The 17,628-nt window shown below is 37.8% G+C and overlaps 1 protein-coding gene across 2 annotated transcripts in view; it reads left to right on the forward strand.

Annotated features, from left to right (window-relative positions):
- Positions 1 to 13,196, forward strand: part of LOC122816466 — a 332,177-nt gene extending 318,981 nt beyond the window's left edge. For both annotated transcript variants that reach the window (XM_044089279.1, XM_044089278.1), the window contains one exon: positions 8,783 to 13,196. In XM_044089279.1, coding sequence (XP_043945214.1) covers positions 8,783 to 9,205 — 423 coding nt within the window. In that variant the 3' untranslated portion in view covers positions 9,206 to 13,196. The remainder of the gene's footprint in view (positions 1 to 8,782) is intronic.
- The last annotated feature ends 4,432 nt before the right edge of the window (positions 13,197 to 17,628 follow it).

Here is a 17,628-nt window from a genome sequence, read left to right on the forward strand (position 1 = left end):
TTTGGCATCACTTTGCCATTCTTTTAGCCATTATAGATGTAAATATTTGAAAAGCATGGTTTAGTATTGAAATGGGCCTGTATGAAGCTGGATCTGATGGATCTTTACCCTTTTTAGGTAATACTGCTACCACTGATTTCCTCCAGGATGTTGGAACTTCTCCTTCTCTTAAAATACTGTCAGAGAAAACCTTCCAGAACTTTATCATATTTTTCCCCTCTTAGATTCCAAACTTCCACAGGAATGCCATCTATTACTGTGGACTTTCCTGTAGATTGGTTATACAACAGCGTTTTTATCTCATCTCGTCCTATCCTAACTGCTAGTAATTGAGTCTCATCTACCTCTAACCTTGACGTATTTAATTCTTCCGTGCGCATTTCCATTTGTACCTTTTCTTGATTTCCATATTTCTTTACTTTATATAGACTTTCATAGAATTTCTGAAATATTTCTAATAACCTCTACTGGATCTCTTGTCATCTTCCATGTTGTAGGCTTCCTAAGTTTGGCAACAGTCCTTTCTACTTTCTGTTGCCAGAGTCATTGTGCTAAAGGTTTTTGTGCTCTAGAATTATAAAAAACAGCTGCTTAACAGCAATCTTTCTAAACTCATGCATATTATCAAGGTAATCCCTTATTTTCTGGTTAACATTCTGCAGTTGCTCCTCTTCTTGTTCTATGAGATTCTACCTATTCTGCAATACTTTAACACTAGTCAGACCCTCTAAATAATTCTTACCTCTTAACCATATCTCCATTTTTTATTTCCACCCTATTTTTAAACTTCACTTCAGTTTTATCCTACTCCCTAACTGTATTTTCAGAAGAAATTTCTATTTTTTCTAATAGCTCCTGAATAATTTCCAACACCCATTCCTTAAATTCCTCTCTTTTCAACAGATGGTGGAAAAGCACCAGTCTCTCATTTTTATTTGATTACCCTGTGTTTTTATTTTCGTTATTTTTGGTGAATTTTTAGAAGTAATTATTGAGTGTATATCAAGACCTTCAATTAAATGCACATGTTCCTGTGAAATGTAAATTCTGTGTAGCCTAGCCCACTTTTTGTATCTTTGCTAAGAGTATGTAAATTCACTCTGAACTTGCAGTACTGAATTCACGTCTTCCTTTCCAAATATTTTCATATTTTTTTTCTAAAAGACTACCCTCCTTTGTAATACTTTCCCTTCTGGGCACCCAGACACATCTTTATTGCTGCAAATCAAATTCCAGTCCCCACCTGTAATATTCCTTGGTATAAGCTGATTATTTCTCTCCAGAATTTTCTTAAGCTCCATTTTAACAGCTTTAGGTTGAATATAAGTACATGCCAGTGTAGTCCTCATCCCTTGCCAGTATCCCCTTAGTACTAAAAATATATCATTATCTTTTTTATCCACTTCTTTCACTATTGGATCTCTCCTTGTAATTAATATAAGTACTCCTCTTTTTCTTTGTCTCAAGTATTTCGCTGAATAACCACCCTGAAAACCTTTCTTTATCAAGTTCAGTTCTTTCCAAGTGTCTCTCCTGTAGCATAGTTATTTGCACTCTACATTTTTAATATAGTTCACTACTTTTTCTTTTTTCTATTTATCTGTGAGACCATTGACATTTAAAGACATTATAGAAAGCATCATTGTGTTAAAAAGTTATTCCCATCTTTTATGTATAACAGCTTTTTTGTTAAATGTCTAGTTCCGACTTTTGTGTTGCATGCGTACACTGTTTGGCAGGCTAAACATTTATATAGTTGTTTCTTGTCATATCCGTTTGAGCCTATGTCACATATTACTAAGCTTTTTTGTTTTATTGAATGCATAGTGCAGCCTGCGCTTCTACTAAGTGCTATTTGGTTTTATATTATCTTTATACCTCTCCGGCCAGGAAAACACTTAAAATTATTTCAGAGAATGTTATCCACTAGCCAGTTTCTCTTTACCAGACTGTCTCCATGGAGACATGAGAACCAGATACAGAATTGCTAGTAAAAAGCTTTATAATAATCAGTATTCTTTTTCATTTACTTGCTTTAAAATTTATTAGTACATCAAGCTAAATGCCTTAATCCAGTCACTCCCCATGCAAGAATGAGAAAAAGGCACATTAATTTTTCATTTGTCATGCTGTTTTAAATGTACTCCTCTTCTGCATGGTGTACAGTAAGTAATCATTCTCCACAAACACTCTGCTCCCTCCCACTTTTAGTACTTTGTCCTTCTGCCACAGTTTTGTCAGAATCAACTCCTTCTGGTAGGATTGAATCTTTACTATTAAAGGTCTAGTATACAAATAATGAGCCCTTTCAGTGAACACCTCCTGCTGTGGAATACCAGTCTAGTTGCTTATTTGTGCTTTCATAAAATTAATACAGTCTGTTCCTACCAGCTTCTCTGGTACAGCTGAAAATCTCAGGTTTTCCGTATGTGCTCTGTCCTCTAATTCTATTTTTTTAAACTTCTCTTCTTGAGCACTCTCATATTCAGCCAGCCAGACTTTACTTCATTTCGACCTCTGCTTTTTTGCAGTTTTATTACCTGATCTGAATATCTGATTAAAGCTTCTTTCATTTTTTCCAGCCTTTTGTTGTTTGAGTTGATATACTCCATCATTGTTTAATTAATTTTAACCAGGTCTGTGTGCAGTTGTCTTATACTTTCCTCTAGGTTACTGGAAGTCGTATCTGGAGGTTCCACTTGTTCTTGCTGAGCATCTGCAGTTCCTTTCCTAGTCAGTGTTTTTTTCCTCACCTTTTGTATCTGATTTTCCTTTGGTTCCTGTTTATTTCTTTTTTCCTGGAGTCCAGGCAGTGCACTTACTAGTCAGTTACTGAAATTTACACAGAAACACAAAAGTCCACTGGCCTTCTCTACTGAGTTTCTGTTTTCACATGAGGAGAGCCATAGTTAAGCTGTTACTCAATGTGCAGCCCTCTTGGAAGTCCTGTACCCTACACTTCTTAATAAATATAATTAAATAATCTTTGCTCTTTGTCCATACTTACAGTGCTGTGACTGTTAATTGTTGAAGCTTTGATGTATCTAAGGTTTCGAAAATATACTTCCAAATGTGTCCCTTTCTGATTTCTCTACTCCTTTACACTATGTAGAATCTCATAAAATTAGCAAAATATATCCTTTTTAACTTCAAGATTACTAGTTAACCTTTTTTGTCATAGGTTCCACAAGTTTTTTGCCACAGCTGTTTCCACTTTCCATTGACCAAGTGTCTGTGCTAAAAAAATTATGTGCTCTGGAATTATTGTAAAAAAATGTAAATTTTATAAACAACTACAATTTTCCTAAACTCCTGTCTAGATGCTCTCTTACTTTTTCTGTTAACAGTCCAATTGCTCTTCTTTTTTTCAATTGTTCTTCTAAATTTGCAAACTTTCCCTTCCTCTGCATCATTTAAACTTTTGCTAGTCCATCCAATTTACTTTTCTCCCATATCTCTCTATTCCTTAATTCCACAATAGTTTTAAAATTGATCTTCATTTTATCCCAAGCCCTAGTCAGTCCCTGAGAACTAATTTATATGTGCCCTAATAACTCCTGTATTGATTTTTATTTATTAACCATTCCTTGACCTCCCTTCTTTTTAAGAAATATGTGGGGAAATGCCAGCAATTTGCTTTTGTTTTAGTTTCTTGCATCTTTAAATGTGAAGGATCAGATATCATTATTGGATAGATCACAGTACTTTCAACCAAAAAACACATGCTACTGTGATGTATAGTTTCTGTCCAGCCTAGCCCAGCTATTGTACCATGTAGAATAATAACTCCCTCTAAACTGATGCTTGTAAAACAACATGCTCCTTATCAATACTTTTATTTATATATATATATATATATATATATATATATATATATATATATATATATATATATATATATTCTTTCTAGGGTCTGTGATGTATTTTCAGTGGTACACTAAATTCCACTTACCACCTTGAAATAAAATGCCCTGCTGAAAAATTGTCTCCCACAATTCTTTTAGTTCCATAACTAGAATTTAGGAGGAATAAAGAAGCACATCAAAGTAAATCTTTTCCTTGCTAGTATCTCCTTGCTGCCAGAAAACTTCCACTATTGTCTTTTTTTTTTCTTCTTCTTCCATACTTGGAGCACCTTTTCTTATCAAACCCCTGTTCCTTTGCCCTATTATTCTGCTGAATATCCAAACTGTACAAATTGACAGGTTGAATACTCTATATTGTGGTGTGTGGATTATGTTGCAGTCCTCTTTCTTTTATAGTTCACTAATACAGATGTTTAGCCTTTTTTCTGCACACATGGTGTGCGTGCAGTCAGTGTCAAGTAACACCGTACCCCAAGGATTCAACAAAAAAAAATGCTGTAATGTTGAGAAGCTGTTCTGAAAATTATGTGCTGCTACACAGTTCCACAGCTTCCTCCATTACATTTACTTGCTCACTTCTGTTTAGACGGTCTTCGCTCACCATTGTTTGTAAATAATGCACTCAGAGCTCCTGCTAATCTAGTCAAAAGAAGTAGAACTAGACATAGGTGCCCTTGTGTGGTTCTTATGAAGCAGTATTTAACCCTTCTTTGGGCAATAAAGAATCATCATGCTTTACTTAAAACCCTTTTGCTGCTGCTGCTTTGCCCCTCTTTTTTTGCAAAAAATACACTTATTTCATAGATATAAAAGTGCATTTAGAGATGCTTTTGCACGAGCAGGGTCCAGCAACTAAACTTAGTCCAGCACTGCATCAGTAAGAGTGGGGTCAAATATTTGCATATTTTTGTCAGTTTGTTAAACTCAACATTATAATCCTCCACAAGATTATTACAGGCTTTTTTACTACTGTTAGACCATAGAGCTCAGCTGTCCAGAATTTTACAGGGTACCCAGTTTTTGCCTAATTTTTTGCCTTGTGCCTTGTAAAATTTTTGATTTTGTGATGCATCACTGAAGATAACAATCAGTAATGCCAGACACTAGAATTTCAAACTTCTTTTTGTTTATAAAGTGCACCATGATTCCAATCCTTTTGTTCTTTTAACTTTTGAAGTGACTTATAGTAATTTTTTAAAAAAATTGTCCCTGATTTTGACCTTCTGTCCCCAGTTATTTTAGGCTTTGATAAGGATTTTTAAGCAAAGAAATTGAAAGGTGTGTGTCAGGCAGATCACACATTCCTTATAGGAACATTCTTTGAAGTATTGTATTCGGTTTTGCATAGTTGTGTTTTGGTTTAATTCTTCTGCAGGTATTTTCAAGAAACCTGTGACCCACTCAAGCTCTGCCTAAAAGTGAAGAGGTGAGTGTCAGGTCTTGAATTTTCTTCCCCTGTGGGTATGCACATTTGCACACATGTCCAGTAATGGCTGTTGCAGAGCCAAGTGCATTTCCATGGACCATGTTCTGAAAACTGTGCACCTTCTGTTTTGTCTGGATGCTGGCATTGCAGTGGACTCTGTCTCCTCCTTTCCCCCTGGATAAGTGAGCTAGCATCAGCCATTTGCTGTCCCTGTCCATCATTATCTCCTTCAGTGCCTGAGTAAGTAGTCAGTCTCAAGTAATGCGGGTCACAGTCAAGAATTTATACCTCTGCATCATATAACTAATATTTTAAGACCTTCAGTGTAAGCTCCAGACTGTAAAAACTGAAAAAGTAGTCCAAATGAGAAAGTTTCCAACAAAAACTTTCTGTCCTCCTCACCTTATCAGTCTCCACTCTTCACAGTGCTGAGCGAGAGAGAACTAAAAAAAAAACGAAATATACTAGATTTATATTGGCGTACAGATAAAGGATTCACTCTTCACTGATACTGTAACATTTTGTTTTATCTTTTAAAAGTTGTTGAAACAGGAGTTTATTTTCACAAAGTTGCAACATTGTGAAGTTTTGGCCCAGTTGAAAAGTCTGCAGTAAGGCTGATCTCTGCCTGAAGTTGAGACATTATAAGCTTTATTATGTAACAGGCTTCTGGGGAGGAAACCCCTTCCCTGTTTGTTATTTGAATACTTCTATAGACTTGATAATCCCTCCTCCATACCTCTCAGCCTCTTAAGGCAGGATACCTGAACAAAGCCATAAGTAATGGGGGGACAAAGGCCCAAAAATTGGGACAATTTTTAAATATCGCTCTTACAAACCTAGAAAGTTGATAGAATAACAGGGTTTGCCTTAGCATGGATTTTTTAAGGATCTCAAGTGCATGTCATTATTTTCTGACTTCAATCCTCAGTGGTTTGCCAGAAAACCACAGTTTTATTGAAAAAGAGACCAAAAAATATGAGGCAAAAATCTGGACATTCTACGAAAATATGTACAGTTGAGAGGTATGCCCTCATCCCTTTGATATTAGCGTCAGGTTACAATTTTTTTTTTTAATTTAGGCAGCTATTGTTGATAGCTGTTCTTACTTTTACATACACCAGCAAATTGCAATGGTGAGTTGTTCACAAGTAGTTGTTTGCCTTCATTTAAGATAACATAGTGGTGAGGAGAAACCACTTTTCCTCTTCTGTCAAGATTGATTTCTGACTTTACCAGTAGCAGTCCATTTATTTCTGTTTTATTCAGAATATTGCTCCCATGGTAAGAGAATGCTACATCTCTGCATTCTAAGAGGGCCTTTATTACATGAAAAGAGCCAATGAGTCCAGATAGAGTGTTGCCATTTTTTCATATTTTCTGCTGCCCCCAAAAAAAAATAGTGGTCAAAGTCATTTGTTTTGCTTTGTCTTTGGTACAAGGTATCTGATGTTTTGTTTTATACGGATATGTAGTTATTTAAGGATAAATGGTTCTGGTTTAAACCTGTTGAACACCATTGTTCCTCCTTACAACAATTAAAGTGGTTAGAACTTCCCCAACATCTGATCTGTACTCAACTCATTTTTACCCACAACTTAGTATACCACCCAGACAAAATTCCTGCCTTAGAACAACTTCTCCAACCATATGCAACTACTCGCCAACTACATTCTATTGGCAAAACCCTCCTGCGAGTCTTCAAAAGCATAAACAAGGCTGGAGACTTCTATTCCCACTGCATTTCAAAAATTTGGAACAACATTCCCCAACACATTTTAAGCATTACAGACAAACCTCAGTTTAAGAAACACCTAAAAGACTATCTGTATAGCAAATGGATCTGCTCCTGTATCAGCTCCGGCTAATCTCCCCTTATATATCTTCTCATCTAACCTGTGAATCTTTACTTTCATTTCTTATGTATTCCCCTTCCTCCTCTTTCTCTATTTATACTAAGTTAATCTTTTCTCTCACATAACATCTGTGTAATAGAAAACAATTCTTGCCTCCATCAACAAAATTTTTATAATGTCTATTTCTCATTGTACTATTGATTATTCTCATAATTGTTATCGCTCTATTTAGATGCCAATTGTATAGCTGTATTTTTCTTTTCACATCAATGTATGTATACTTTTTATATTAATACCTATGTACATTTTCTTCCAGGGCCTCCGCTGAAATTGGGCTCACACACAGTCAGACTATCCCAGTTAAATGTAAAATAAAAATAAATAAATATATTTACTGTTATACAGATAAGCATAACTTGCTTGTCAGAACAGTCAAAGTTACTTCACTAAATTCTACTGCCCTGAAATAGCATAACTTAAGTTCACTTTGTATGTCACAGCAAATGTATCAGCATATGCTGTATTTGCTGTTATTTTCATTTATGATAGAGGCTGGCACCCCCTTAACTCCTCATATAGCTAGTTCTGAAGGGAAGGGGGTTAAGTGCCCTGTTTGTAAATGGAATTAACTGAAAGTACAAATATGCTGTGGTTGACTGGGAGTGTGTACTGTAACATAAGCACTTCATTCTAAAAGTTACGCAGTTGGTGTGAAGATCCCATTTTCAAAGCAGTTTAAGTGGGAGTAGGTATTGTAAAATTATGACTATGACAAGCAGTTCAGGTTCTGAGTTCCCAAGTACATCCTTTCATACACTGAAGATTTTTGTAGTATTTTAACACTACACGCTCTAGGGACTTAAACCTTGTCACCACAATAAACAGAACATGCTGGAGGGATAGATTCCTGTCCCAGAGACTTCCCATACTCTGGAACAGACTACCTATCTATGTCAAACAGAGCTCCTCATTAGTACTCTTCAAGAAAAATCTTGATGGGTAATAGGAAATTCACCCCAGGGATCACTTCTGTGGTTCTGCTTGACAGAGGCACAGGAAAATAATTTTCTTGGGTGGCGAATGCCAGGGTACATTTTTGGCTAGGCTTGTATAGGCCCTAGGGCCAATAGCCTAGTACCTACCTATGAACTCTGTTTGCCTACCAGCTATCCAGCCCCACTATTCCTCTTGATCTAGCTAACACCCACAAGATTCAGGATCTGTCTACTATTGAGGAGCTTTGTGGTTTAGTCTTTTCTCACTGATAAGGCCATATATTTGACTAAAGCCTCCTGTGATTGGTGTTTACTGTATCACATTGCAACAGGTCATTCTGTGTGCACCATTGCATGAGTCATAGTATGCACTGTGGTCAGCTGTGAAAACCACAATATGGATTTCTATATTTCCATCCACTCTTAAACTGATGTGTATACTGTCCTGTCGCGCTGCATGTTAGCGCCAAAAAATGCTAGTTTGTAGTTGGTAGTGCATGTTGCTCCCCAGGCAGGTGTGTCTGTGCTCAATAGTGAACTGTAATGCCTTTATTTCTATCTTGCACCCATTCTGAAACTGAGTATATATGGTATGTCATTTTATTCTAATTCTTCTTTTTTTTCTCCTATTTATTTTAGGGTAAAGATGCAAATAGCCAACCTGTCCTAGTGACCACTAATACTTCAGCACCTGTGCAAAATTTCTTACACAGCAACAGCCAGATGGCGATCACCACAGCTACGGGTAGCAGCCAGTTCACAGTGCCAACCACCACGATCAGCATGAGTGCACTAGTGGAGAAATTAGACACTGTGTGTACAGAGATTCAGAACCTGACAAAAGCATTTCAGAGTGTTGTGGACCGACAGAGCCGCCTGGAACAGCAGCAAGAGCAGCAACAGCGGACTCAACAAGATATTCTAGCAGCTCTGCAGCAACTGAACTTTACACTAAATGCTAACCAGGCTCCATTAACACAAAACTGTATGTCATACAACAACCCCACTGATGCTCCACCTCCCACCCAACAGTTCGGACAGTATAAAATGGAACTTTTTTAGAATTGCATATACAGTGAAAGATTTTACCTGAACTTGAAATAGCCCTGATCTCATACCAAGTGTAGAGAGCACCTAAAATGTTACTGGCAGCAGCTTTAGGACAACTGTACTAGCAGTAGTACAGGCTGCTACTTGGTCTGCTATTACTGCAGTACTGTAATTTTATGGAGTATGTGGGCATTTTAAAGAGAAACAAGTGAATAAAAACATATTAAATGCATTTTTTTGATCAAGGGCAGAATGAATGCTTTGTGTATGTTAGAAGATGACTGAATGCAGCCGTGTGAAAGTAGGTAATGGGTAAAAAGGATCTCTTATAGTGTAACAGAGAATGAATCATTACTACAGTGAATGTAATTTTATTTTTCTATTAAGGTTTTTGTCCTTGCTGTGCATACTTAAGACACAATTTTCCAGTGAGGACATCCATGTTGTTTGTCTAATGTTGTCCACTGTCTTGATTCATATCACTGGAGATGTTCATTAGATCACTTCTGCAGTAGTCATTACATATGGGACCTATCGTACCAGGAATACCATAATCTGGCCACTCTATAAAGCTTCAGCCTCCTTCCTTATGCACTGTGCATCCATTTCAGCACACAAGTGGTGTACTGGCATTCCAAAATTCACAATTTTTTTCACTATTCTGTATGTGAACACTCATTTTTTTTCAGCATGTGCATACTCTTGTCAGCGTCTCATCCACTGTAACCATGTGGTCGGCTTAAGTACATTGTCATCAGGCAGGTAATACCCATTGGCAACCCTTCTTTTTCATATGTGGTTTGCCCTGAAGACTGTTGAGTAGCCTAAACTTCCTTTGTATTTTCTTTAAGAACAAGATGTCTTCTGTACTTAGCATGAGTAGCCATGTCATTGGCTTTCCTTGCACTGGAACTTGGCCCTCAGGTAAAGATATTGATGAGAAGTGATTGATGATAACAATATATGTCTGTGATTGATGACTACTAAGCCGAGACACATTTGCTGTCTCCAGGCCATCAGTCTGCCACTCTTGGGCCATCTAGTCTATCCCCAGGATCCTTGCATGTCCATACAGACTTCATCCAGTAGAGTCAGCTGGGAAGGGAGAACTGAGGTTCATTTTGTCTGAGGGTGACAGAGGTATCCATCAGGAAGACATCAGGGGATCCCTCGTGGAGGTAGACATGTATGTGGCTTCAAATCCAAAGATCATATGTCTGGATATCTCAAGAAGCATACACACAAAACTAAACATATATCCCCTCCTTCGATCTCTTCGTCTAGAAGTGGAACGAGGATCATTGATATAATTTTGTTCAAGAGCTTTTTTAAAGCTGTTCAGTCTTCTCATTCCTCTTTGCCTGCTTCTTCCACTACTGCTCATGCTTCTGTTAAGAGGAAGAAAGTTAATTCCTCTTCTGATGATGAAAGATTTGATTGTGCATTGCAGATTCCTTCCCCCACTGGATGTGACTGTGAGGCAGAGGAAACCATACTAGATGCGACTCTGAGGCAGAGGATACATTGTCCTCTAGCTCCCTTATTCAGAAAATCTCCCTTGATGACACAATAGCCAAAAAGAAAGTTTTGTTTTCAGACAAGTTGGTAAAGTAGTTTCTGACTCCCAGAAAATCTACTGTGCATTACTTAATGTAGATATCCCTAAGCCTGTTGCTATGCCTCCAGTCTTGGGAGATCTTGAGGATGCCTTCTCAGCTGCTTCTGTGTACTTAGATTCTCAGCCCCGCAACTAAAAAGCCAGGCAGGTTTTATAGAGTCTCAGATTCACACAAGTATCTTTACAAAAATCCCTCTGCTGATCCTGCTGTTACTTTGGATGCAGGTAAAGGTTCTAAAACTTTTCATCTTATCCAGCTCCCAATGAGAAAGACAACAGAACACTTGATATAGGTATGTGAAAAAAGGTTTATATTTCTACCGCCTCAGTTTTAGAGCAACTAATTGCCAAACTCAAATGTCTGTTCTTTTATTTGCCTTGACATACATTGGGTGACCCTCAGCCAATCTACCAAATTCAAAGCTCAACTGTTTAATGACCTCTGGATAAAGACTTCTTATTAGTGATTTCCTTTACTGAAATTCTTGAAAAGGTAGAAGACAGAGGTAAACTTATGCAGGGGATTTAACAGCTATTCCTGTCTCTGGTTCTCAAATTCCAGAGGCGCTATCCTTTCAGTCTAGTCTCATGTTGTAAACCCTTCATATGAGGTCAGCGGAAGTCAAGGAAACAGCAGTTCAAAAAGGAGAAAAGTGATGTCAAAAAGAAAGTCAATGGTTCCTATGGATCCACTGGAGAAAACTTCTGCCAGTCCTTACCTTTTTTCCTTCTCCCCCCTCATATCCCCACTGTGACCTTTCACTGAAAAATTGAAGGGAATCTTTCTCTATGAATTCCAGCATGGCAATCTGTAACCACAGTCTTTTGGTGCTAAGCATAATGGAACACGGATAGACTCCAATGAGCATTTTCTCTCATGCCATCAGGGATTCCTCAGCCTGAAAAAAATCAGATTAATGTCATGCCTCAAATCATTGCCAAGTTATTTTGTCGGGGTCATAGAATTAATCCCTACAAAGCAGTGGGGACAAGGTTTTTTATTTGACTTTTCCTTGTTACTAGCAAATAAGGAACTTTGAGGCCTATTTTAGGTCTATCCAGGCTAAACACTTTCCTGTTTACTCCAAAATCTAAAATGTTGACATCTTGCACTCTTTCCTTTTCCCTCAAGCCTTTCTAGTCACCTTAGACCTAAATGATTATTTCCATATTCCCATTCACAAATAAACATATATTTTTAAGTTATTTTGGTTTGAGATTCTATCATCAGTTTATTTCATTGCCTTTAGGTCTTTCTCCCACCCTAAGAGTCTTCCCCAAATGCCTCGCTGCAGTGGTAGTTCATTGTCATCTTCAAGGCATAAACATTTTTCATTATCTGGATGATTGCCTGATATCAGCTTCAAGCAGTCAAGACTCTCTAACAGCCTTACAGTATACCATGACTCTTTACAGCAGTCTAAGAAACTCATCCCTTGCTCCAACTCACAGATTAGTATTTCTGGAGAATCTTGTACACACCTCTGTCATGACAGTCTTTCTTCCTTCAGAGAAAATGCCAACACTTTTTCTTGTCTTTCTCTTCATTCAGACAAGGTCCACTGCTAGAAAATTTCTGAGAAATCTAGGTTTAATTGCCTTCTCCCTTTTATGATTCCACTTGCCAGACCTCACATGAGAAAAATCTCTCATCCTATTTTCAGTTATCAGTTGTAAGAAGACTGAACTTCTTTGGTGGACCATTCAAGTCCTATTACAACCCAGAGATTTCTGTTTCTCTCCAACCCCTCTCAGATAGTGGCCACAGATGCCTCAACTTTGTCTGGGGCACTGTTTCTCATGGTATCAGGGTGCAGGGAATCTGGAATCTATAGCACCACTGCAAACACAACTTGAAGAAAATTATGACCCTGATAAATTCCTTAATTCCCAGAATCAGCTTTGGTTTCCAGGAACTCTTTGTTTTACAAGACAACACCACCACCATGTAGAACATAAACAGTAAGGGACAAGATCACACCCCCTTTGCAGACTGGCCATGACTGCCTGGGACATGGCTCTCCAGTACAACTTGTTTCTTCAGGCTACTTAATATCCCATCACAACGGAACAGTGTAGCAGTCTTTGAGCAGATCCAGGATAGATAGGAGGTCTTCCTACAGATAATTCAGCAATGGTGAACTCCCCAATTAGGTCTGTTTGCCTCCAGTCTAAACAGAGATGTCAAAATCTGTTGCAGGATTCCTTGCAAGGAGGCCTGGCAAACACATGCATTCTCAGTCTGTTTTCCTCCTTTTTCTTTCATTCCCAGAATCATTCTGAAGATCAGAAAGGACTTACCAAAAAAGTTACTGGTGACTCTCTTTTGGCCCACACAATACATTTTACTCTCTTCTCACTGGCTAGTTTTTTTTTTTTTTTTTTTTTGCCAAAAAAACAACAACAAAAAAAAACAGTGGAATTGCTCACACACAACAACGGATGCCTGACTCATTCCAATATTCAAAATTTCAGTCCTTGTAAATAATAGGTTTCTGATCCCTTTTTTCTGAGGACATGCAACAGTTATTGAAGGAGGCAAGAAATCTTGATACTGGGAAATCTTACTTAAGCAATGAAAACAATTTCCTCATTTAGCTTGAGAGCATTTTCAGTACACCGGGTAATTGCATATTCCATCCTTTTATGGAACAGTTTAGTATTAGAGGATAAGTAGGTAACGGTGCCGACCTTGCAGTTATGGTCATCCACACTTCAGGTATATTGGCTTGGATGTCTATTACTTAAATGGTATGCTATCTGATCTCATAGAAACATTATTTTTAGCCTTTGCTAGGCATTCTAAGACTTGTTTCAAGGCGATTTCAGGGAAAACTAGATTTTCAGACGTAGTGGGAAACAACAATGTGGTTAAGTAGGGCAACGTTATCACTAAATTTATTTGCTAATATGTTAATGAGATCCTTGTGACTGGAATATGTGATATTATAGATGACATAATTTTATTGTTGAACATTATTCCTTAATTTCCTGGCATAACTAAAGAAACATTTTGAATTTCCCTTGGTATTTCTAGCAACCTTAAGTTTGTAGTCTGCTTTAGATTTTCTAATACTATTATGACGTTCCTTGCTGGCAAGTTGCATTGGGGTTTGGGAGAAGGGGATTTCTTATAAGTTTTCATTATCTTTCTTCTTTTTGTTATAGGGTTTTATTAATATGGATGTTCCACCAGAAAAGTTTATTCCTGAATTTACCTTTATATTTTGGGCAAACTGGTACAGACTTTAATATGCAGCTGTTTAGATGCTGTTAAAAATTGAGGCTGCATGTGGCGTCTCTCTCTCTCGTATTGGGTCCACTTTGTAGGCGATTTTTGGAAATTTTGCACAGATCTTCTACAAGCTGAAGTAGTTTTGCCTTGGAGAAGTCCCTAAAGATGGTACCTACAAGCTGGCTTTGCTGGTACCGCAATTCAGGGAATCCTGGACTCTAATCCTTCTTCATCTACCTTTTCTTCTTGAGCTTTGACAATTGTCCCATATGTAATGGTTGTTGCAACAGTGATCTAATGAAGAACATAATACAGTTGTGTAGTTTACTTAACATAACAGTAGATGCTCGAATAGATTACTGTTGCAGTACTAGCACCCCCTCCATCCCTATTATTATTCCCTTCTCTGGTCAGGGTGGGGTGTCCTTCATTTTTTTTTCCTATTTTGACATGGATTTACTTAGGGGGTGGCTCAAGGATTTACTCAGAGCTTTCAACTTTTGTCTCCCTTTTTGTTTGGGGCAAGAAAGCTGAGTTTTTGCATGTCTGTGCATGCATCTTTTAGTAGCACCTCCTCTTGTACTGAGAGTGCATGTATGTGTAACATGCAGAGAAGGAGCCTGAAGATTTGTAGACTGGCTAGGCATATGGCATCCTTGGCAGGACATATCCCATATGTGGTAGCTACTGCACTGGTGATCTATTCTGGCATCTACTGTTATGGTAAGTAAACTACACAACTGTATGTCTCCAAATCAGTATCCAAGCTGATAGAAATGGTACAAGTCTTGATCAGGGCTTGAAGTGTCAGGTCACAGAGCGTAAACCCAAATTTTACCCAGTCACAAAATAGAAAAAATCACAGAATTTCACTGAACTTACATAGGCCATTTGTGAGCTTTGGAAATGGTGCTGTACGTAATGTGGAGGCAACCCTTTACCTCCCAATAAAATATAACTTACACCAAGGTCATATCACCTTGGGTAGGTGATTATTTCCATTGGGGAGTTAACTAGTAAAGATGGTGATGCCAAGTAGAACTGTGCTTTTTTCACAAACGAGCAGCTGTGGTACACTGCATTTTGCCATCATGTACAGCAATATGTCCCCTCCCGTTGTATCTCCTGCTCAGACTTCTGCAAATCCACTCAAATAGGGAAGGCATGCACATTTGTGGTGTTTGCACAACAGATCATTTGGACACCTTGAGTCACATTTCCTGGATTTGAACATCTGAGTATGGACTCTTCTGTGAATGTAGTAATGGTTGAAATCAGTTTCCCCTCCCTACCCTCAGTGTCCATGATCAGTGTGCATTGTAAGAATGCTAAGATTCCACTAAGGCAGTGCACACACTATTAGTAGGAGACAGGTGTAACCAAAAGAGAGACATGTACATGCTTCTGGATCTCCATTCAATGAGACTACACTGGTAATTGTGTGCCGTAGCATCATTGGTCTAAATGTATGACCGTGGATAACTTTGTCACTGGTGTACAGCTCAGGACTATCATTTATAAGAATAAACATATTTAAAAAAATCATACTTGTCCATTGTATAGTAATGATGAGTTAATGTGACTTTTTAGCTGTGCATTGAGAGAGTACTAAATGAAGAATATGTTAATTTATTTCCAAAGCTTATGGAGGTGTCTGGGTGCCATCACATTACACCAGAGTTACAGAGGCTGAATTGTTTACCTTTTCAGTCATGCAACACCTACAAAACTCTCATCCTGGTCTGTTGGATCCCCTTTATCTTAAGGAACGTCTAAGATAATCCCTGCCTTCTTGCACCCTTTGTTCAAACCACTGACTGATTTGGAGGTTCCAAGAGTCTAGCTAGATACACCAGTGGTATGTTTCTTTGAGAATCGGGGGCTTTGTGTTTGGAATTTCCTTCCAGAGTGGATTAGGGTGATCCTGAAGCTTGACAACTTCAAGCATTCACTCAGAATGTATCTTTTTGAACTACTATATGAGGGTTACTCCTCTATATTTCTTCATTTATTCCCCTTGCTTGTTTGGTGCTCTTTTTCTGTATTACTGCTTAAATATAAACATTCATACTTGAAGTTGAATTTTTCCTTTACAGGTGGAATCTACCATCAAATCTGCAAGCGTAGATGAAAATTTGAGTGCAGGTTAATTTAAGGGACCACCCTGGTAAAACAATATATACCGTACTATAAAGTTCTTCTCAGTCCAAACCTACCCACAGCACAATAATGGCTTATTACCATTTTTTTATAATGCTGAATACTGTCATGTGAGCAGAAAAGCTGACATGATCTTGTTTTCTTGAAAATGTACTTCTTGCCCACAGTGAGATTGTAATGCCCTAGTCTGTTTTGTAAGACCATAGTCCCAACCACTTAAATGGAAGTAGTAATAGATACTGTCAAGTATGAAAATCCTTGTAAAAACATGTCATGTCAGAGACTGCTTTACAGTGACTTTTGTATATCTGATTTCCTACATGTGTTATACCATCTATGAAAAGTTCTTATATAAATATGAAAAAATAGCAAAGGTAACATAGACCTTTTAAAAAAGTGATTGTGTTTTTCTAATCCTGTCTTCCTTCTGCGTTCCTTCCCAAAGTCACTTAGAGTATCATTTCCTGGCTTGCAAAGCTCAGCTAATTACTGAAGTTGATCTTGGTGGTATTGAGTTTATTCAGCTGCAGACTACAGAAGGCTCAGTAGGTTTATGACCCCAGGGAAGGGAAATAATGCAGCTTTATAACACTGCACTGTCAAAAAGCTGTGAATTTCTAGAATGAATAGCTTTATGACCTTACTAAGTTCAAAATAACAAAAAAGAGCTATGGGTACTTTACTGTGTGTATTTTCCTTGATTAACAAAAAAAAGAAAAAAACTTTTACATATGATAGATGAAATAATGCAAGAGCAAGGAAGACAAATTCCTAAAGAAATTATCATGGGATTTTTGTCAGCCTCAACATGGTGTAAACTGTGGAGGCTGACTAGGATAGAAATGCCATAGTGGGGAAGAAGCTGTTAAGTCTTGCTTTTGTAATTCGTGAAAATATGGGAATCTTTCTGTGGGAAGGAAAATAACCTGGTGAAATGAAGTGTTGTGCTTAGGATGAAGTTGTCCTTTAAAGAGGAAGATAGTTGGGGAGAAGTAATATAAAGAGATGATGTGACGTAGTAAAAATGTTTTTTTTTTTATCCTGCAGAGCTTTGTGATTCAAAATGTTTTTAACAATAGTCCCCCTTTCTTTCCATTTTGGTACTTGCATGTGCCAGTCCCATTCCTGGATACTGAGCTGTTAAAATTGCAGCCAGGAATATAAATTGTTGCTAAGCAGGCAGTAGATTCCATTCTGCTGCCAGCTTGAAAGTGTTTGTTGATTGATAGCATTTTCTGTGTGAAGAAATTTGATTATGCAAGCTGTGGATACTAGCTATAAATATTAGTCTGAGTTCAGAGGCCCTCCATAGTGGGTCACTGCTAGGGTTTCCTCATCCGAGATCCCATTACTGGTACAAATTTCATGAATAATTTAGCTGCTACGTCTAGGACACGCATGTCCTGTCAGCAGCATTGCAAG

The sequence above is a fragment of the Protopterus annectens genome, chromosome 12.part0 (assembly GCF_019279795.1).
Source record: "Protopterus annectens isolate FY-2018-M chromosome 12.part0, PAN1.0, whole genome shotgun sequence".
NCBI lineage: Eukaryota > Metazoa > Chordata > Ceratodontiformes > Protopteridae > Protopterus > Protopterus annectens.